The 21368-nt window shown below is 51.9% G+C and overlaps 4 protein-coding genes across 5 annotated transcripts; 1 reads left to right on the top strand and 3 right to left on the bottom strand.

The window, feature by feature from the left end:
* Positions 1–1933: 1933 nt before the first annotated feature.
* On the top strand, positions 1934–3058 carry LOC131205378 (probable 6-phosphogluconolactonase). Its single transcript, XM_058197454.1, has 3 exons — positions 1934–2122; positions 2194–2690; positions 2756–3058. Exons 1-3 carry the CDS (start codon positions 1999–2001, stop codon positions 2882–2884), a joined length of 750 nt encoding a protein of 249 aa, XP_058053437.1. The 5' UTR covers positions 1934–1998; the 3' UTR covers positions 2885–3058.
* On the bottom strand, positions 2486–12989 carry LOC131205377 (sodium-dependent nutrient amino acid transporter 1-like). 2 transcript variants are annotated; one of them, XM_058197451.1, is made up of 7 exons: positions 12871–12989; positions 5393–5915; positions 5027–5258; positions 4428–4543; positions 3740–4365; positions 3390–3666; positions 2486–3325 (listed from the first exon to the last, which is right to left on the bottom strand). In XM_058197451.1, the coding sequence occupies exons 2-7, from the start codon at positions 5856–5858 to the stop codon at positions 3138–3140; spliced, it is 1905 nt and encodes a 634-aa protein (XP_058053434.1). In that variant the 5' UTR covers positions 5859–5915; positions 12871–12989; the 3' UTR covers positions 2486–3137. The 2 variants fall into 2 exon arrangements, with proteins under 2 accessions (XP_058053434.1, XP_058053436.1); XM_058197453.1 differs by lacking the exon at positions 5027–5258 and adding an exon at positions 4666–4894.
* LOC131206454 (uncharacterized) lies at positions 6554–7672 on the bottom strand. The gene is made up of 3 exons (XM_058199008.1): positions 7507–7672; positions 7064–7445; positions 6554–6995 (listed from the first exon to the last, which is right to left on the bottom strand). The coding sequence occupies exons 1-3, from the start codon at positions 7670–7672 to the stop codon at positions 6554–6556; spliced, it is 990 nt and encodes a 329-aa protein (XP_058054991.1).
* Positions 12990–15234: 2245 nt separating the features above from the next.
* LOC131212581 (sodium-dependent nutrient amino acid transporter 1-like) lies at positions 15235–18327 on the bottom strand. The gene is made up of 4 exons (XM_058206501.1): positions 17542–18327; positions 16753–16981; positions 15688–16694; positions 15235–15619 (listed from the first exon to the last, which is right to left on the bottom strand). Exons 1-4 carry the CDS (start codon positions 17885–17887, stop codon positions 15357–15359), a joined length of 1845 nt encoding a protein of 614 aa, XP_058062484.1. The 5' UTR covers positions 17888–18327; the 3' UTR covers positions 15235–15356.
* Between the last annotated feature and the right edge of the window lie 3041 nt (positions 18328–21368).

The raw sequence follows: 21368 nt of genomic DNA, 5'->3' as shown, positions 1-21368 counted from the left end.
GCCCCAGCAGCAAAGCAACAGTACAGCGAACGGCACGGCGTCCGCTGCAAAATGACGATCTAAACTGCTCAAACCTAAGAAGAAGTATCTCTGCTAGTCAAATTACCCCGTAGCCGGGTATCGGGTGCTTCGGAGTGGCGGCGGACCTACCGAGGGGAAGTCCCCCCCTAACGCACCACCGAGTCCCGAGTTAGGTTAGATCAGCTATCATGTTCGCCAAAAGATTCAGACATCATCAGGTGCAATAAAAGTATGCCTTCCTCGCCATGAATCTCCGGGGCCGCATTACCGGGACGAATCCCAAAGTGTGTAGATTGTGACCAAATGGGTTAACGGGGAGGGGGCGATTAGTTTAGAGGTCAAGGCACAGATACCAATTACTAGTGGCGAGTAGCAGCAGCAGTAACCGCAGCAAACCTAAGTAGCACTAAGTAGGACTTTGGATAATGTCCTCTCTTTACGCCAGCACCACGAATCTGCACCAGTGACTGTTTTTGTGTATGCACCAGATGGAAAAGCAAATAACCCAACATTCAAGCTAATTAGAAGTAACAGCCCACTTGCCATACTCTTGTTTCTCTCGCGGTGACTCGCGGCCGTTGCCAGCATTAACGGTGGTTCCAATCTGCATTCTTTTCCATAGAACGATAACACACTGATAGCGTAACTCTATTCACACAATAGCAACATAGTTGGGCGCGCACCTTCTAGTGTGCCGCCGTTCCGTAACTGACCGTTAAGACCCACCAACCACTGACACGTTTTCTGTGCCCGTTTTTCTGTGCCGCGTCTTGAGGCTAGCTAACCGTAGTGTGTATCGTGGCGCCAGTCAGTCTAGCTTAGTTTGTATTTTACGAAGCACACGGCTCTAGGCATTTACCGTTTTGTAGGCATAAGGACATTGTTGATTAATTTATTGGCCCTTCCGTTTCCCGTGTTTAGTCGTACTATTAGCCATTAGCGCGTACCAATTTCTAATTTAACTGAAGCATACTGTTTCCGCGGGCGGCGTACGCCCGTTCTATTGCAGTGCGGTACCAAAAACTTTAAAAACTAGGCTATCCGTAAGCAGTCAGCTACGTAAAAATCTCTTAGTGGTCACGATTTAGGCTAAGGACACCGGGGAATCCCGCCAGCGGAGACCACGTGTGCGCGGTGATTTAATCACCTTCAATTGAGGGGCGCCGGAGTGCGCGTGGCAGAGGGTCGCCAGCACTACACGTAGCATGTTGTAAATAACTTCTTAACTGTACAACTCTACTGCAAACTCTTGCACTCTTTGAGTCATACCCCTAGGATGTACATTGCTAATTATGAGAAAATAAACCAAATCCGTATTTGTAAATCGAACCGCGTCGTTGTGTTGATTGTTTTCGCCTTCATTTGCGTTATTTTGCTCTGCCGTATGACCCCGGATCTAGGGCGGAAATACGAATTAATTCGCAATTTGCCATTTTAATTAAGTGCACGAGGCACTGCGACATTATCCAGGAGTAAGTAAAACTCATTCATAACGGAAATGAGCTATTTTTTCCGCTTGTATCGATTTTCGCGGAATTTCTCCATCCGGAGTCGTGTTCGTCTTTCGCCGTTTGCCGGTTTTGCGTTTCGATTTCCTTCGGGTGCCGACATCCAAAAAGTAACAGGGTCGAATGACGCGATAGGAGTTGCCCGAAAGCCGTTTGCCGTTTCGAGCCGATTGCCGTCTCGTGCGCCGATATCCAAAACTCAGCCAAAGTAACAGGAGCGCAGGTCGGAATAGCAGGCCGGGTAGCAGAAGAAATTCTAGCAGTTAACAATTCCAGCAGTTATTCCAGCAGTTTTTCCAGCACTTTTAAAATTCGTGTTCGTTGCCGAAGGGTTAACCCGCTGACGTTCGGCTGGAAACGTCAAAACTTTGTTTACGTCATGTTTGTTTTTCGTTCGACCGTTGCGTCTGGAAGGTCACCGGCAACTATTTATCTCCTGGTGTGCCTTTCGTGGCGATTCTAAAATCCGATGGCTTGCAAAAAGGCTCTCTACCGGACGGGCGATGCGATTTGCGACGAGGTGCTAGGATTGCTGGAAAAGTACGCCAACGAAACGCTCGCGAAACGGGACAAGTTCCGTGTGGGCCTATCAGGTAAGCGGCCCCGTGTCTAATCGAATGTGAATTCAATGTCACGTACACGATCTCTATCGCGTCTCCGTCAGGTGGCTCGTTGGCCGACATCCTTTGCGAAGGTATGGCCGACCTTCGGTCGGACTTTAGCAAGTGGCAAATCTTTTTCTGCGACGAGCGCATCGTGCCCGTGGCGGATAAGGAATCGACGTGGGGCATCTTCAAGCGGCAGCTACTGACCACCTGCGATATCGTGCCCGAGAGTGCCTTCTTCCCGGTGAACTGCGCGCTGGATGTAGAGGCGGCGGCCACCGATTACGAGCAAACCATTCGCCGGACGTTCGGCCTTAGCTCCCCCGAAGAGGTGCCGTCGTTCGATCTGCTGATTCTCGGCATTGGGCCCGACGGCCACACGGTTTCGCTGTTCCCGGAGCACCCGCTGCTGCAGGAGAAAGCGCGACTGATCGCACCGATCGCCGACTCGCCGAAGCCACCACCGAAGCGAGTCACCATGACGCTGCCCTTGATCAACAACGCCAAGGTGTGTCTGTTCGGTGCGCAAGGCGGCGGAAAAGCGGAAATCTTGAAGGTAAGCCGCTAATGGGCCGCTCGGTTTTTCGTGCGATCCTAATCGGTGTCTTTCGGTCCGAGCAGAGAATCGTGGTCGATCGAGACCGATCGCTACCCGCAACGCTGGTGGATCCCGTGAAGGGTCAGCTGATTTTCGTGGCGTGCGACGCAGCAGCGGCCCTCATCGAAGGAGATCCACTCCGAGGATGCTAACGCGCTCCGGACACGGAAGCCGCCGGTGCTTGAAGCATCACAGCCCAGTGCCTTCGCCCGAGCAAGGGGCAGCTCGTTGATTGTGTGGCTTTCGTTTCCTTGTTCCGGCCGATCGCCGGTTTTTATTCCAACTTACACAATTTAATAAATTAAAACTGATATTATACATCTTAATTATCACAACACTCGTCTTGGCCCGTCGGCCGATCGCCCAATCGGAATACTGCTGTGTTGCGCTGTGAATCGCTTCCGTTCAGTCTTCGTTGATGAACTTTTTGTACTCGTAATGCGTGGCCACATCCAGCGGACCCCAGGCGGCCGTCGGTTTGAGGGAATTTTTAATCTTTTCGATGATCGTTTGACCGCTCTGCTTGTAGACTGCGTACGCCCCCCAGATGGGCAGTTGAAGAAGACCGAAGGCAAAAATACACCAACCAATGTCTGTAAGCGGAAGGGAAGGAAACATTAGGAGAACTCCCAAGGCCAGATCGACAGATCGACGTACCGTAAGCGATCGTTGGGTAGACGTACTGCTTGTACATGAGCGGTTGCAGCGTGACGAGGTTGTAGATGAGGATGGCAAACATGAGCCCGGGGGTGATCCAGCGCCAGCACAGACGCCAGTAGATGTTCGGCCGGTGGCCAAGCATGAACTCGGCATCCTTACACAGACGGTCCACGCCGTACACCCAGCCGATCGCGATCAGCTCGGCAATCGCAAGGACCAGCGCTATCGACGAAGCACCGTAATAGTCGACCAGTTTGAGAACGTACTGACCACCCTACAATACAGACCAGGAAGAGGACAATGCAGTTCCCTGAACCACCGCCATACCCCCCGCCAAAACCCCTTACCGGAGTGACGTAAATGCTGCCCAGGAGCACACCGCAGATCGCAATGACGGTCGCTGCCTGCCAGTTGCGCACCTTCGGGAACTGATCCTTGATCACGGTCATGACGCACGACGTCATGGCCACGTTGCTGCCGATGCCCAACACGAACAGCATCAGGAAGAACAGCACGGAGAAGGCTTGCGGTAGGACCTCGAACTTGGCGATCGCTTCCGGATACGAGATGAACGCAAGGCCCGCATCCGACTTCACCACGTTCCCTACATCCGTCGTTCCGGTCACGTGTGCCAGGTGGCCCAGGATCCCGAAGATGGTGCACCCGGCCAGCAGCGAAGTGAGCGTATCGATCGACGTCACAATCGTCGCGTCACGGTACACGTTGTGCCGGAACTTGTTGTACGAACTGTACATGATGATGTTCCCGAAGCAGATCGACAGCGAGAAGAAGCACTGCGTGACGGCGGCGTACCAAACCTTCGGCTCGTAGATTTTGTCCCACTGAGGCTTCAGGAAGTACACGATACCATCGACCGCACCCGGCAGCGTACAGGCCCGGACCAGCAGCACTCCCATGACGACGTACGGGAAGAGAGCCAGAAAGTACGAGGCTTTGCCGGAACTCTTCACACCTACCGGGGACCGGGAAATCGGGGTTACCGTCCTGGACTCCTAGACCGCGATTCGTACGTACCTTTGATCAGGGTCAACAGCACCAAGGACCACGAAAGCACCAGGAACAGTGTGAGCCGCAAGTCGGGCAGCCCGATCCCGTCGTCGATTCCGTCCAGCTCCTTTAGCACCACCTTGCTGCAATGGACACAGGGGTCAGTGTTATTGGCTGCCGGAGTGACGCCACCACCCAATCCTTCACCAAGCGCTAATGACCCCCCACCAGTGCTATCACCACCTATCGCCGGTGCAAAACTTACGTAAAGTACAACTCTGAGCTAGTGGTGCTGGTGGCTTTGTTAGTTACTAAGACCTCCTGTGCCGCCCGCGGGGCAGAATCGACACAGTTCGGAAGCCATTCCGGTCGGCAGTGGGCCCAGGGCAGTGGGTTCCAGAACGAGTCGATCATGTACCGTGCAATTAGTGCCATCAGCGAGGAGTAGTACGTTATGAGCATGGTGATCGAGAACAGCTGCCCGTAGCCGACGCCTTGCGTGGAGAAGGAATGGGGTTAGGAGATCGCTTCGAGTCTGTGCAAGGGTCTCTACGTCTGCGGTCGGTCGGGGGTTTAGTGTGCCACCGTTCACCGTTCATTTAGTACAGTTTGGTGAGGGGTCTTACGTAAAGTACAGCTCCGCCGAGGAGGTCCTGTTGGCGGCTGCGGTGCTCTCGTTTGCCGCGGTGACATTCAGTCGCCCCGCCGGAATGCAGCTGCTTCCCCAGCGATCCTCGCAGACGGCCCACGGCAGCACGGTTTGGAAGGAATCGAACAAATAGCGCAGTGTGGTGGCCATAAGCGAGGCGTAGTACGTGGTGACGATCGTCGTGGACAGCATCTGACCGTAACCGACACCTTCCGACCGGCGGGAGAGTTGGATTCTTTTGAGACGACGGGAGCTAACACCCTAACCCCGCGATCTTACCACTCAGACGGACCTCAGAAAAATGAATGAGCAACTCTGGGATCAACCCGAGTCCGTGTCTTACCTCGCATAATCGGCGCCATGTCGTACACCTTGACGCTACCCCGGCTCGAGAACTGTCCGATCAGCATCTCCATGAAGTAGACCGGTTTGCCGACGAGCAGCAGGACGATGATGTACGGAATGACGAAGGCTCCGCCGCCGTTCTCGAGGGCCACGAAAGGGAAGCGCCACACATTTCCCAGCCCGACGGACATGGCGATGCATGACATCAGGAACTCGATCCCTTTGCCCCACTGATCGCGATCCTGCGTTGTTGCGCCGGTTGGTGTGCCCGTTGCGACTGGACCATCGGCAGCCGCTGCCCGTTCGGTGGCCGGCTTAGCTCCCGTCAGCTCCACATCGGTCAGAACCGTGGCGTAAGGCGGTGGACTATCTGGTCCATTGGCCGCCGGAGTGCTCCAACGAAAGTGCCCCGGTATCGACGGGCTGCTGTCACCGATGAACGCATTATTGTCGCGACCCTCCATTCCTGGCGGCGTCTGGGTCCTAGGGGAAGTCTTCTACGAAGTGTGCGTTCCGATGTTCTGCAATGACGAATGGACATAAAAAATTTTCAACCGGCGTCGTTTTGAAGGAGAACTCGTGCTCCTTGGTGTGGACCCAATAATTTCAAATAATTGATTCTTCATTCTTCAATTGATCTAAACATTCTTTGAAGATTATTTTGCGGACGCAAATAAAATAAAGTTATTGGGACTGATAATAGTTCGTTAGCAGAACCGCCATTAATGTCAACGCCATCATCAAATCAACGCAGACATGTCCGTCCGGTCCGAAAAGGGGAAGTGCGTCTCGGGTGTCACAGAGAAACCAAAACAAGTTTCGACCCCCACGATCGACGGTGAAGCGGTAAAGTTAGCGGATTTCGCTCTCGTCGTTGCGTCGGTCAGCAGGCGCCACATTCCTCGAACCGTGCAGGGTTACGCGACAGTCAAGGACACGGTCATGGAAAGCGTCAGAGAAGGGGGCCTGGCCGATGTGTTACGTTTTCGGAGAGTGTCACTGAACCGAGTTTTGAAAAGGCTATTAATGTATCGGTCTGGAACGGTTTAAATAAAACACAATTTAAGAGAATGCGTCTACAATCTATTTCCTCCCGATGGGGCCCTTATCAACCCCCGCTTGTTATCACAGTTCCATCATCAGTTCCCCGCCGCATCGCTCAAAGGACGAGCTTCACGCAGTGCCGTCGAGTGGCCGGTGACACGAAGTCCGCGGATACGGCCCACGCCTTCCCCGCCACCCCGAGTATGATCTGGGCGATGTGGCCACTCTGCTGAAACACAACCCGATGGTTCTCGGCCTTCAGCGCCCGGCCAGCGCTCCACAGAACGATCGCTCCGTCCCGCGGCAAAACGTACAGCAGATTGTCCCGGCAATCGAGCTTGAGTCCGTGAGGACGCCCCAGCAGCTGCCCCAGGTACGTGATGCTCGTCTTCATGACGATCCTGTGGATGCCATCCTCCGGGAAGGCCATCTGACGGAGGTTTCGCACCGGTAGCGCAAACAACCGATCGCTCACCGTGTCGGCCACGTACAGTCGGTTGTGGTTTACCGTTACCTCCGACAGTGAGATCGGATGGAGCGCGGAGAGATCGTTTTTCCTACGGAGAGATGCGAGTCGTTAGATGTCAGGACACTACACCGGGGGGTGAAGGAGCTTCCAACTCACTCAAACTTGAGCATTCCGAGGGATCGTTTGAAGAGCGAATAGAGCAGAATGTAGTCGTGATCGTGCAGCGTGATAAACGCACGGGTGTCCCCGTCGGCCGCAGGAACCGGATCAACGACCACCGTCTGGAAGTGTCGATCACTCCGTTGGAACCGGTGCTGAATTTCACCCGCCTGTGGTCCTAGCAGACTGCGGATCAGCAACTTCGGTGGACAGTGGCCATCCGGGCCACTCAGGACCCACAGCCGAGCGAGCCGATCGACGTCGGTGCACAACACCCGCTGCAACGCCTGGCAGGACTCGTCCCCATCGTCGGACAGTACGCGCGCCCGGTGATTATAGCCGGGAAGGTTTTCAGGCCACGAAGCCTCCACGAGGGACACTGTGACGGACACGCTTAATAGTGAATCGAAGTCGACTCGAAGGTCCTTCGAATTACTCACCGTTCGAGGCAGCCGATTCGATCGTCAAAAAGGCACGGTTACGGTACAACGACACATGGCGCACGTGAAACTTATCGATTCCGACCGAGCGAAGATCCCACGAGTTGGCACCCGGGCAGGTGAGTAGCAAGCCACCGAGAAGTAGCACCGGAACACACAGCGCCATCACTAAACGGAGCGACACGCGTAACTGTGGCCGAGTGCCGTCAAAAAACTGCCGAGGTCCCCAGAAAACTCGGCCGGCGCGAGGCAAAACAATGACCGTACGAAAACAAACAGCGCCTCCCCGTTACTTGCTTGAGGTGTTTTCGCTGACGCCGGCCACCGACCGACGGAATTCTTTGGCGCCGGCGAGGCCAAACTAGTTCCACCACGGCGCCGGCGGCACAGGTTGTAAACGGCCGGCAGTTCCATTCTGGACATTTCTTTTACTTTTATAGAACCACCAGTTCTTGGATTGTCGCGTGTTGTTTCGTGTTTTAAAGCGTGTTCTCCATCGAATGGTGCGTTTTTTCGGTTATTAGGCGAAGAGAGAGACAAAAGAGTTCAGTTTGACCACAAGTGACGAACCCTTCCGTTTTGACGTGAATAATTTTTTGTTATTTTTTGGATCAAATCTCCGCATAAATTAAAACACTTTTCGAAATAAAAAAGGATTAAAAGATTGGTCAAACACTGACGCGGTACGGTAAGAACACAAAGCAAACGTACTACCGGCACGCGATCAATCACGATCGGCTGGCCGCCATTGAAGAGCAAATTTAGGACCTGCCTCATTGGTATGCCCAACCGGTTACATAAAAAACGACAGCGACAGAACAAGCACCCCGCGACGATCGATAGAACGCAAAGATCATTACTACATGCCACGGCCCCGCTGCGTCTACGTCAGCCGATCGTAGTGGTTCCGTTAGGCCGGGACGCCGGACCTAAGCCTATGCGTTCGTTGCATTTAAATTGCACGAGCAGAATATCAATGAAGTGACGCCCCGGAGCTGCAGAGACGCAAATTACGGCCATATCTCATCGCTCGGTGCGCTGCTACGGTTGTCACCGTAATAGCCCAGCTCCGGTACGCACCACATGTTTTATTGTTTCATCACCTCCGAGATACGGGGACTCTGCTAGGAGGAAACGTAGGCAAAAGGAAAGCCAACAGAAAACTGCTGGTTAATCTTCGTGGCTCGACCAGGCTCAATGCCATTGCCGCTGTAGGTCACTCTAACAACATGCCCAATGCCCAAACATCGCTCGATCGCCGAGCGATGCAGCAGAACAATAAATTCATAATTACATAATGGTCCGTTCACACCACGGCGGACCTTGCTGTTGTTGCGTGCTGAGGCTTTGATTTACGGCGGCATTCTCGAGCCGATCGAGTGGATCGTAAGTGGAACACCTTATGACGCGCCGCGGTTCCACGGTTATCGATGTGACTGATCTACGGATGGGCAAGTTTGTTAGTTATGCTTCCAACGATTGCGGATCGACGATCGCTGTTTTCACTCCCTCTCGGGGTGGAGGGGAATAATAGCCCACAAATGCTTGGTGAAGGTCGTGAGCTGCGCCGGAACTCAGTGGCTCGGAGGGTCGGGACACAGTGTGTGATTTGCACAGCAACCCCGCTGACTCCGTTGAAGTCACGTTGACAACCGCGAGCGCACACCGGGGTTGCGCTTCGGCCACTAAATTGCCGTCGTGTTCTAACAGATTCTTTTTGCTGCTTTATTACCCCGCAAAATTTACGACTATAAACTGAGGCCGCGATAACCGCTCGCGTTGTTGTTTAGCCTTTGGTGACTTTATGTTGGTCTTCACTTGACGCCACAAGGAACGATTGCAGTTCACTGACTGGCCGAGTTGTAATTACTTTACGATAGTCACTTTGGTTATCTTTCCGGGCCAACGATGAGCGATGGAGTATCTCAGAAGACCTGTCGTTTTTTTCTTTATTTACTTGAAGCACGGATTCCAGCAAATCCAGACACACGACGAAAACAATTCCATTCGAGGAGAGTGGCTCTTTGTGCCTCATTTATAAGCTGCAAGATGATGATCTCCACACGGAACTGGGCCTAAAAGATCTGTCGAACTATTGACTGAACGGTATCACAAAAAGGGGGTTTTCGTTCCGGAAAACCCCAAACCCGCCACGGTACGGTCGCTCAAAAGAATTCAAACTTATGAGTAATTTCGAAGAAGCAAGTGCGGATACGATTGAAAGGCGCGAATGGCGCGCTACGTCAACGGTATGGGCTCTCGTTTCTCCAACGGGAATATTCAAATTTCCAAAAAAAATCAGCAGACAAATAGCCAGAGTATTGATTCATCATCGGCTCACTGGCGATAACCATAATGGGCAATATTCGAGGTTTGAAAATCAAATTTACTTAATTGTTCATGATGTTAAAGATCACTTTGAAGTGTTCTGTTTTGCTGTCTGTTTACAAACATAAATTAGTGTTTGTTTTTGGCCCGTTATATTGGATATGGCCAACCCTTGAGGCACGACAAACGACGATTGTTTTGTGATAAAGACTCCTCAGTTTGCGATGCTCTTGAGCTGGCGGCTCAATTGCCCCTTTGAGTCTCAAGTTAATATCACGCACGCATCTTGAAGTTGCTAAGCAACGTGATTTTTAATCCCCTTTTGCACTGATTTAAAGAGCATTTAGACCTTTACCTTTGTGCTCAGAAAGATTGCTCGATTGCCCATCGCCAGCCTTCGTCGTCGATCGATAAGTAGTTGCCTAGCGACGGCTGGCTTTCACCATCCAAGTGTGAGCATTAATCGGCACACTTTGTTCGGTGCGCTACCCAGCCCGTTCCTAGATTATGTAAATTATGAACCAATGGCACTATCGGAAGGTGAGAATCTTCTCATTAATGTCCGCCATTGATCCGCACCCACTTCATTCAGAAACGCAACCGCAGCGATCGGCCACAAGCCACAAGAAATCATCAAATCGCCGCCCCTTCGTAATGATTCAATCAATGGATCGCTCTCCCGACGGGTGGTACTACGAGTCTTTTAGTATCGCCCGCTTGGGGGATAAAATTTTCACTCCCCGTTCTCTCTCTCTCTCGATCGCCCTTTGCTGCTCGTGACGAACGCCTCTTGCCTAATACCGATCACTATCATTTTCCGACCAAAAAAAACAGCTGAAGATCTCGTCGTTTGCATAATGTACCGCGGTCTACTAGGCAATAGACGAATGCCGAGCCAAAAATGTTTTGTGAATGAAGAAAAAAAACGTCAGTTACAAAACCGCAGTCGTTGCGCGCAGCCCATAATCTAATCGGATTGTCGCCGGTGCCGCGCCGTCATTAGGCAAAAAGGGAAGCGCGGGCTCGCGAGGCCGACCAATGACACCAATCTCGTGGGCCGGCCGCCGCATATGTGCTGTGCGAAAAATGCGCGAACCGCAAAGCGAAAAATCGGAAAATGGGCAATCGAAAGTGACGATCACGATCGTGACCGAGGGTCGGGCGTGGAATCGCTCGTCGCTCGTCGTCGTCGTCGTCGTCGTCGTCGTCGTCGTCGTTCACCTTTCTGGCCCCGGCCGCGTTGCGGCGGATCTCTAATGTGCGAATGGCAGCGTAGGGTGAAGGGTTATTTCACCGTAGGTTAATGATGGAAATGATGCCGCCGTCGATAAATTATTTTTGGACGTTAATGATGCGTATGTCTTCAGCCCGCAATTTATTCGGTGAATTTTCAGAAACGGGAATTAGAATTCCATTGCTTAAATAACCCACCCTCGAGAAAATATCAAATTTTGCCATTAACTTATTGAATTAAAATTATGTAACCAATAATAGTCCCATCAATCATTTTATAGATGCAGAAGCCTAAAAATATTAAGCCCCGTTTAGCACATTCCGATGGTTATCGACCACCTAAATCATTACATAAGGGTCTCTGCTTCGCATTCTGTTACTGGCTGCCTTCGCAACCTCGAGCGATCAAGCGGCACATTTGCCACGAGATTATTCATATCCGCGTCCACAGAACGTGTCAAACCATAAATGAAAGATCCTGCAAAATACACGCCAATGACGTCCTCTGAGCAGGTTTAGTTTTTCGTAGAAACACATTCAATTAGCAACATCTGATCACTGGAAAATAGGAAACGTGACAATTGCACCTAAAGTGCGCGCATGACTTCAACGCCTAACAAACGGCGATCGTTGCAGCGAACAAACCTCTCCTTCTGGTGAACTTCCGGCACCGGTTGTTGGGCCGAGTGAGTGAAAGAAACAGACCGTGGAGACTGCAGAATAAACGGGTTAGATATTTAATTTCGCGCCAACCCTTTAATAACCAACCCCTTTCAGTTGCTGAACTGAAGCACGAACGCGGTCCTTTCGAGGATAGGCCGCAGTTAATACAGTCCGCTCTGTCTCTCTCACACTCCCGTCAGTTTGATTCATTCAAGGAAAACTGGTGCATGCCTTTGGGGGTGTACGCTCTCCGGCCCAGCACTCGGAAGTCTCCACCGATGGCGCACACACGGAAGGGAACAAGTAGAACGGTTCTAAGCAGCCGCGATCATGTTTTTTGTCTTGCGTTCTCAATGGCGTAGCCGGTCTTGGAAGCCGGTTGTCGCTGGCAGTCGGACTTCCTGCAGGGCCCGACTGTCACTCATCCGCCCGGCTATCGGTGCGAAACAGGTTCAAGGTGAACCTCAGACCTGCGTTTTTCTACGATGCGAGACACGGCCAGATACCCACATGGTGATCACACATCGACATCATGGCGGTCCATAAAAATAATGCCTTAATGGCCAGTGGCAACGATTTCAATTAGGACGATGAGTACCTAATGACCGCTCGGTGCGACAGACTATCTGTCGGGACATCATTATGGCACGAAAAGGACACTTCGGGCAGATTACCTGGCTTACATTGTCGGGACATTCGGTAAAGGAATTTTAATGGTCTCTTTGAAATTCATTAGACTTTATCTGTTAATTTCCTGGTTTGAAGCCTGTTCAAAATGGGCATTTAAAAATGGTGCAGAACTAACTTCTCAATCTCCGCAAAGCCTTACTAAATTTAACGTTACGCATAACAACAGCCGGATGCACGCGGCTTTAGCATTTCAATGCCCGTTGCATGATGCTGTTGCGCAGCCATTGGCCAGTAGCATTGAACTAGATTTCACTCGATCGAGCTCGATCGAACGGAAGCCTTTGCTTAAGACATGCTGCGAAGCGATTTCAATGCAATCGACAAATTCAATCCGATGACTAAACCTTGAAAACGAAAAATCACCTCAATCAGTGGCCGCTGGGTGGTTGAGCCCATCTGTCCCATCCCAAAATACTGTCCCGATCAGGGTTTTCGGTAATTGCTACTTACATCTATTGCATTGACGAAATCAGGTGCTGCCAAAATGGACCTCCTTCCTCTGGACTCGCGAACGATGACCGACACGTTGGCTCTCGTTTTGCAAATTTAGCGCCACTTGCGAACTTTCGTCAGCCTTCGAAAAAAGAACTGACCACCACTTGAATTATCCTGCCAAGGGCTCTTGTACGACACTCGGCTCTCGATGATCTACAAACACTTCACACACTGTTGAGCGCACAAACCTACGGACGGCCGAATCATTAGCCTAATTGAGCTCTTTCTGCGAACCAACACTTCATCGGCAGATCAGCTGTGCATACACTTGCCCGGCGTCCGGGAGCGTCTTGCGTAAGATATTCCACGGCCGGAGGATCCACAAAAGTGACTAACTACCGATCACCGACCGATTAATGCCCTACGCACCACCGAGCGCCGTTTGGCCTCCACTGTTAAGTTGTTGATAAACTCTGCAAAGCACCCAATCGAATTGCCTTGCCGTTGATCGACGAGGATGTTGCGCCCGAATGGAGCAGAAATTGGATCGCGTACCGATCGCGACCGCTGTTGGAACGAAACTGAAAGTCGAGCGCGGCGTGTTGCATGTTTTTGAGCGCCGCGCCAAGGCAAAGTGTTTTGTTGAGCACGGTTCGGTCCCCATTGGCCGTAACCCGGGTCGGGCCGGAGGCTGCGGCAGCCTCTGTCACTTGGCCAACCACCCAGTTCGAAGTTTTTACTTTTTTACACGGATACGATGTGGGTATTAATACGTTTCGAAATTCCAAAAAATTAGATTCGACAACCACAACTTATTATTGAAGGGAACACTGTCACAATTCGATCTCGATTGGAATCCGCAACGTTCTAAGGCGCTGTTTGGCACACATTCGCTCTCGGGTTGCGGTGAACGAACGAAGAGCTTTCGAAAGCTCTACCACTCCGCGGCGCCCCGGAAAGCTCGCTGTGATTTATGGAACCGCGAGAGAGTTGCATGGAAATGCATATTCTCATTGTTCCGCCTTTTGTTCAAAACGCGTTCAAAGCGAACTCAATCTAAAATTATAATCGAAAGCCAATGATTAAATGGTAAATATGATAAATTAACGATACTTAATTAACCGCAGATACACCTCCCTGAATTACGCGTCCCAGGTCCAGGATTACATCTGGAACGGCATTACAGACTCTACCCCAGCGTCGAAAGCCTCGTTAACGAAAAGATTCAGTTCCCGCTCAGACTTAGACCGTTTAAGGCTTTAGACACCCGCCAACCAGCACGTTCCGGACAGACCAGACTAATTACGGAGCATGAATATGTTCAAGCCACGCGACAACCTTCGCAAAACATTCAACGCACTGGCCCAATGTCAACCCGTCGCCCGCTGTTCGACACTCAATTATATTCAAATCTCTGGCCTGAGGCCGGCTGAACACAAAGTAAGTGCTCCAAAAATGATTCCGTTAACAGGGTGCATATTTGTGAAGTGATTAGAAGATCGTTCGGATGTTTGCGTTCGCCTGTTTGTCGCAAATTATTGTTGCTCGCCTATGTCCAATTACTTGTTCGCACTATTGCGCCGTGGTGCGATATTAGTTATTGTTCGAAACCAGCAAAAAGGGACAGCGTGTTTATCGGATAATCGCTTCAATGATTCCCATTAGGCAAATCATTCTGTTTTCGTCTTTTTAAAGCCCTTGTTATGGATCATTTTGCAAACTGAAATCTGGAAGCTTCAAATCTTCTAGTGAAAAAGAAAAAAATTGGGAGTTATCATTCTCAATTGCTTCATTCCAAGTTAGTTTCGTAAGATAAGCTCATCAAACGATTCCGCGGTGCATCAGCATTCGCCTTGGGGCGTGCCATCATGCATGATCATTCATTAAGGTTGTAGCGGCAAATAGTAATTAGCTACCCCTGGGCGGGCTTAATTCTCATTTCTCTGAGCCAACGTGTTGGTTTACCTTAGTCGTCATTTACATAAAATTTTATTGTACAATTCATTAAAACATACTACATTCGTCATAAGAACAAGTCTAGGAAGTAACTACATCGCTACGTTTGTCTTGTGGCACTCTAAAAAGTCACTAAAAATATCACGCTGTCCATATTCTCGCCGCATCTCGTACCCACCTAGCCGCTTCCTGACCTCGCCCCATCTCCCACCGCCTCGGCGTTCCGATCTCGGATTCAATTGTCTGACCGTGCGCGGGAACTATCTCCACCAGAACAATGCTTGGCTGCGTCATGATGCGCGGTGGCCTTAGGTGTATATCGAGAGAGGTCGGTCGAGTCAAGTCTAGTTACTATATGCCCCAGGAGGGGGGTGCATCACCCCAAAAAAGGCGGGCCAGGGAATTAGAAGGTAAGTGGACATGAATGGAATGGCGCTCCGTAGGTCCGTAGGTGGGATCAGAACCGCTACTTTCTTCCGCTTCGTCACCCGGTCGCTCGTGTACTTTGCGTAATACTGACACGTGGCCACGTCCCGTGACAACACTCAAACGGACACGCGGTAGGTTTTGGGACCTCGGCGCACCAGCTTCCGGACCCGGGACCAGCGGGACTCGAGCGGCTGATAGTTGTCGCAGAACTCCAGATACCGTTTGCGCACCTCCAAATCTTCCGGGCCCCAATCGGACAGGGGTTTCGTGGCGGCCACCACGCGCTTCCAGAGGGTCGATTCGGTGCGCTTGCGCACCGCACACCAACCCCACAGAGGGATCGGAACGAGGGCCGCCACGTAGATGAGCCAGCCGAATACTGTCCGCACGGAGGAAGAGAAAAAAGTCAAGAGCCCCGTCTTATCGCCAGGAGATCCTCTCACTTACCGTGGTACACATCGGAAATCCCCTGGGGTCGCTGACTCTGCACCAAACCGATGATCAGCACGACGACCAGCATCAGCGGGGTCACGAAACGCCAGCACGCCTGCCACATGATCCCGGTCCGTCGCTTCAGCATGAACTGTATATCCCGGGACACATTCCGGAACCCGTACAGCCAGCAGAAGGCAACCAGCTCGAAAATGCCCGACGTCAGCGTGACGAACTGTACCGCGTAGTAGTCGAAATAGTCCAGCATCTTCGCACTGGACGGGGTCACGAAGAGCAGCCCGAGGCCGAAGCCCAGCACACTGATCACCACCACGGTTTTCCACGTGCGTAACCGTGGCGTGCTGTCGTGCAGAGCCGTGATCACGCTGTTGATCAGCCCGGTACAGCTGCCGACCCCAAGCACCAGGAGCATGAAGAAAAACAGGAGCGCGAACAGATTCGGGACGTGCTCGAACTTGGCCAGCGCGTCCGGGTACGTGATGAAGGTGAGGCCACTGCCAGGATACACCACCTTCGTGTAGTCGGTCTCGTTGGTCAGGTGGCCGAGATGCCCGATGATGGCGAACACCAGAGAACCGGACAGTAGCGATGTGAACGTGTCCAGCCACGAGATGATCATCGCGTCCCGGTAGATGTTGTTGCTGAAGTTGTTGTACGAGGAGAACGCGATCACACCGCCGAAACAGATCGACAGCGAGAAGAAGCACTGCGAGACGGCCTCCTTCCACACGTCGGCGTCCAGCAGCTTGTCCCAGTCGGGCGTGATGAAGTACTTCAGGCCCTCGCCGGCCCCTTCCAGCGTGAAGGCGTAGATGGCGAACGAGATCAGCACCACGTAGGGGAAGAGGGCCAGGAAGTACGCCACCTTGCCCGACCCGCGGATACCCTTGATCATCATGATCGTCATCGCGACCCAGATGAACAGCAGACAGAGGGTGAGCTTCCAGTCCGGCACTCCGAACTCACCGTCGGTCAGCAGTCCCTCACCGGTGACGGAGTGTCTGCAAGAAGGTGTCCGGTTAGTATCCGATCGTCCGGGCTTGATCACCCGCCACTTACGTGTAGAACAGCTCGGCCGACGTTTTCACCGGCAGCGTGTTGTTGAACGATTGCGTCGGGCCCGAGTTCGAGGAGTTGACACAGTTGTAGCCGGTCCAGGTGACGTCACAGGATGACCAGGGCAGTGGGCTCTCGAACGAGGCGATAAAAAAGCGGATGGCGGTGGCGATCGTGGCGGCATAGTAGACAATCACCACGCAAATTGACACCATCTGCGCGATACCGATCCCTGTGGGTGAGAGATGGGCCGAAAGATAAGTCGAAGGAATGTTTACGACGCTTTACGACAGGTGTTGTCTCGGGCCCGGGAAGGAAGGAAGTCGGGTTGGGCAAACATCGGACCAATTACCCGTGTCACGAGCAGCAGATAAAGGAAAGTTGTCACGGTTGTGCCATAAAAGCGGGCAGCGTACGCTCGAAAGGAATGTCAGTCATCTTGAGGCTGAAGCCCGAAACACATTAGAATTGCAAACATCGGGAGGTGAGAAAGTGAATGGAAGATCACCCGGCACTACGATCGCAGGATCGCAGGCCTTAATGCCGAGAGAAAGGAAGTGATTACAGCTGGCCCAGGCTCTGTTGGGCCACACCGTTAACGTCGCAACTTTGTTGATCACCGCCCCGCGGGAAACGCTAATGCCGCTCTATTGTGACACACGAATTGTGAATTGGACGGACGACTCGTGCAAGCTGTACAAATTGCACGTGGCCACCGGGCTGATTAGGAGCACACGCGCCGTCACAGGCCTCATGATCGCTGAGGCATTATTTGCTCGTGGGGTGTCTTACCTCGCATAATGGGCGAAACGTCGTACACCTTGACGCTGCCCCGGCTCGAGAACTGGCCCATCACCATCTCCAGATAGTAGATCGGGCGGCCAACGACCAGCAGCACGATCAGATACGGGATCACGAACGCACCGCCCCCGTTGCGGAAGGCCGTCGACGGAAACTTCCACACGTTGCCCAGCCCGACCGACAGGGCGATACAGGACATTAGGAACTCGATCCCATTGTTCCACTGCTGCCGCTCCGGCTTCTCGGGCTTCTCGGCTGTGGCAGCTCCATTTTGTTGCGGAACCGACGCACCATCGTCACCGTTCGCCACAAACGCCGGATTGTCTGCTCCGGCCATGGCTCCGGTCTCGCTGCTCGCTGATCGGCTGCTGGCTGGCTTTGTACTGGCTCCCTGAGACACCCAGACACAGACACGGGAACGTGTCTACGAAGCCACACGATCGCTCGTCTAACTACTCGAATCGAATTTTCGCCCCTGGACCACGGTCACGGACGCCACGTAAAGCCACTAAAGGTTGGTTTTCGGCACGAGGCCTCCGAGCTGCATCCGTTACGGTGGCGCGGTGATAGATTCGACACATTTATCACCGGAGCGTGGCGAGCGCTGAAGGACTCAATAAGCCGCCGAAGGACAGACTCGGCTCGCCGACGCTGTTTGCACTTGACACTCGGTCACGCTTCACACGGTTGCAGTTTTTCCGACTCAAACCACCAAGCCACAGCCACCACTTCCCGGTTGCGGATCGCCCGATCGGGGCGCGTGTATCAAAAGCAAACTTCCGTTCCCAGCCCGGCCCGGTCCGAACTGCTCGGCTGCCCGTCGGGTTATGAGTTGCCCCGGCGCTCGGACCAATTAGTTTATAGGCTTTCGACGAACAATTGAGCCGTGCCGTGTGGTGGTGGTGGTCGACGCACACCTGAACCCGACGCTTCTAATCTATCGCGGCCGGGTTCTAAGGCTGTGTATGAAATTTTCGAAACGGGTACGGACGCCAGGCGAACGATTAGAACGGCGACTTAGGTGAAGGTGGAAAGTGAGAGCCATCAGTGCCAGGATTGGCGACACTTTTTGCTGAAGTGAAACACACCTTCCAAAGGGCTTCTTCCTCAGTGTCCCCTAATCTAAATGTTCGAAGGTGATCCACCTTAGTAGCTCTCAGCGCGGAATGCGTACCATTTTTTTTTGCTTGATTTGCTTTTAATAACCGTACGATTTTACTTTTATGAGGAAATGTCCAAGCCAAGTAGTGTCCGGGGAGTGTTAATTTTCGATTACATGAAGCGGCCAATAGCATTCACTAAAACCTTTCCCACTTAGAATCGGTAACAATTGAATTAACTCTGTCTCGCGAATGATTTGACTTAGGAAATATGTCAAGGTGTCAAAATGAAGGTATTTTATTGTACTTTCAGAGAAAAAGTTCATAAATTTATTCTGTCAGTCTTGGTTTCCGTCCACAGGTGTAAATTCCTTGCAGATCATTCGTTTCCGTGCAAATTTATTGGCGAATACAAATTTGATCTTGGAGGAGACATATCCCCGTACCATGGCGACATTTTCGATCAGGAAGCTGTCCAAAATCCATTTCTACGTATGTTTCATCGTCCATAAGGAAGCATCCTTTTAACCTTTTACGGTAGTATTTTCCACTACGATTTCTGCTCTGAATCTATCGGCCTAAGGTATTGGGTTCCCGATAACGGCAAAGCACAGTATATCCAGTTGATTTAACGATTTTTTGTATTTTTGAGATTTTTAAAGCAGACCACGTGGGTTTGTCGATTCCAAGTGACCCATGCTTTAGTTCCGATGCCAGTGGGAGACTTTAAAACGTGCGTGTTCTAGCATTGCCAGTCGGAGTCGGACTCACTTTTATTTTGTAATTTATTTATTCAGTCCCCGAGGCCTCCAAAACGCTCCGAACCAGACCGAAATAGTAGTTTCCATAATACGAAACACAAGTTCCAATATGCTCACCAACACAACGATGAACTGATCAAGAATAGGTAGATCACAATAGCTGATCAAGCGAACGTGCCACTAACTATCACGGAGCCCAGCGACCAGCGTCTAGGGAAAAACCCCAGAAAAATTCCATTCAGCAACCAAACAAACCCCACCAACGTGCGTGAAGATCCCCAAAAACCTGCCCTCGCGGCTTCCCGACGCGGGTTTTGTGCGATATCCGGACGGCCATAAACCAAACGGAGATGGGGTCGTTGGGCGCATCTGCTAGCACTGTTAACGGTATTAAGTCAGCCATCCGTAAGAGCGATGGCCAAACCGACACATCGGCCAGCTTCGTCAGAACACGTAACACGATCATTATGCAACGGGCGACGACAGGCCCACTTGCCGACGGCAGGGAATCACAGCCCCGGGACCAAGGGTAATGTGGGCCATGTAATGTGTCACGTGCCGGTGGACAAGGCCCTCGCTGTAATTTAAGGCAAACATTGACTCGTAAAGCGCCTTCCCAGGACGTATCTAGCCCCCGGGAGGCAGCCAGTTGAAGCCGGTTGGTATCGGCCACGATAAGTGTGCGCGAATTCGCAAACAGATAGTCGGCGGGCAATATAAACTGGAGGCCAGCCATGTCCCGAAACAATCTACGCCCGGCTGCTCCCCCATCTTGAGCATTACGATTTGATTGGGTTGGGTCGGTGATAACAGATTTTCCCAGAACCCGCGGGTCACGCAGTGAAGCTCCTCGCCGGACCCATCGAGTGTCATCGATACTTCCGGCGCTGCCTGGCCGCTTGTTTATCTTACCCTTGCCTAGATGGCCGTTCGAAGTCAATTGCCCCGGGAGCACCATCCTGCCACGTGATAGGGTTGGGGTGTGTGCCAGGCCGAAGAAGAGCGAAGGTCTTGTCGCGAGTTATCTTGTCCCAAAGTTGTAAAACGTCACGGCAGTCACCTAAACACCGCACTGACGCATGTCGTTCCGGCTTGTAAAAGTTTAGTATTTTTCGGGCACAGCAACGGCAGCACCGGATTTGACCAATCCAGCTTGATGACGATCGATCTCCCGCGTAAGACGAAGCCACGGAAGTCACGTTCTAATGGGAGGGGGTTCTCGTTTCGGATAGAGCTTCGAAAAAATCCCAACCCGTTCGTCATTAGTCAGCCTTGGCCGGCCTGTCCCAATTAATTCATCACGTGTAGATCAATGAGACCGGGAGCGCCTGTCACGTATGACGCCATGCGCGGCGGCATCTGCGATGAGGGAAAGTACCGGCACCGTTTACGTACCTCGAGCCCTCACGACCACCAGGGGTTTTTATCTACCTCAAGGCAATGTTCTTATGTGTTCCTACTGTTTTGTCTGTGTCCCGTGCCAGGAACAAGGGCCAAGCTTGTACACTTCCCGCACAGCAATGTTCTGCAAACGGGGCAGACATGTTTTCGGTATCTCCACTGATAACCTCATAAAGAAAGGAAGCTCTCCCGGATGGAAACACCGCGGAAGCAATGCGCCATCAACGGCTGTTGACTTTCGATCCACAGCAAGCAGATCAAATAAACTTTGCGTTCGGATTTCCCCGACATTGAATAATCCGCAACTTTCATCGCCTCTTTCACGGACCTGTACGTCGGGGATTTTCGGGCGATCCGTCGTCTCACAAACATTGCAGCAGGAAGGCCGTCTTCTTCAAATAAGCTGAGTACACCTCATTAGAGACACTTTTATGGACGCACAAAGTGCCGCTTAACCTTTGCATATTTATGTATTTTCATAAACCTTGGCGAACTACAAAATATCGACACTAAATGGCACATTGTTTTCAGTTTACTACATTTAGAGAGACCGGTT

This window comes from Anopheles bellator, chromosome 1, assembly GCF_943735745.2.
Source record: "Anopheles bellator chromosome 1, idAnoBellAS_SP24_06.2, whole genome shotgun sequence".
In the NCBI taxonomy this organism is placed as follows: Eukaryota; Metazoa; Arthropoda; class Insecta; order Diptera; family Culicidae; genus Anopheles; species Anopheles bellator.
The sequence above is the reverse complement of the archived record's forward strand: the minus strand, read 5'-3'. Positions and strand labels throughout refer to the sequence as shown.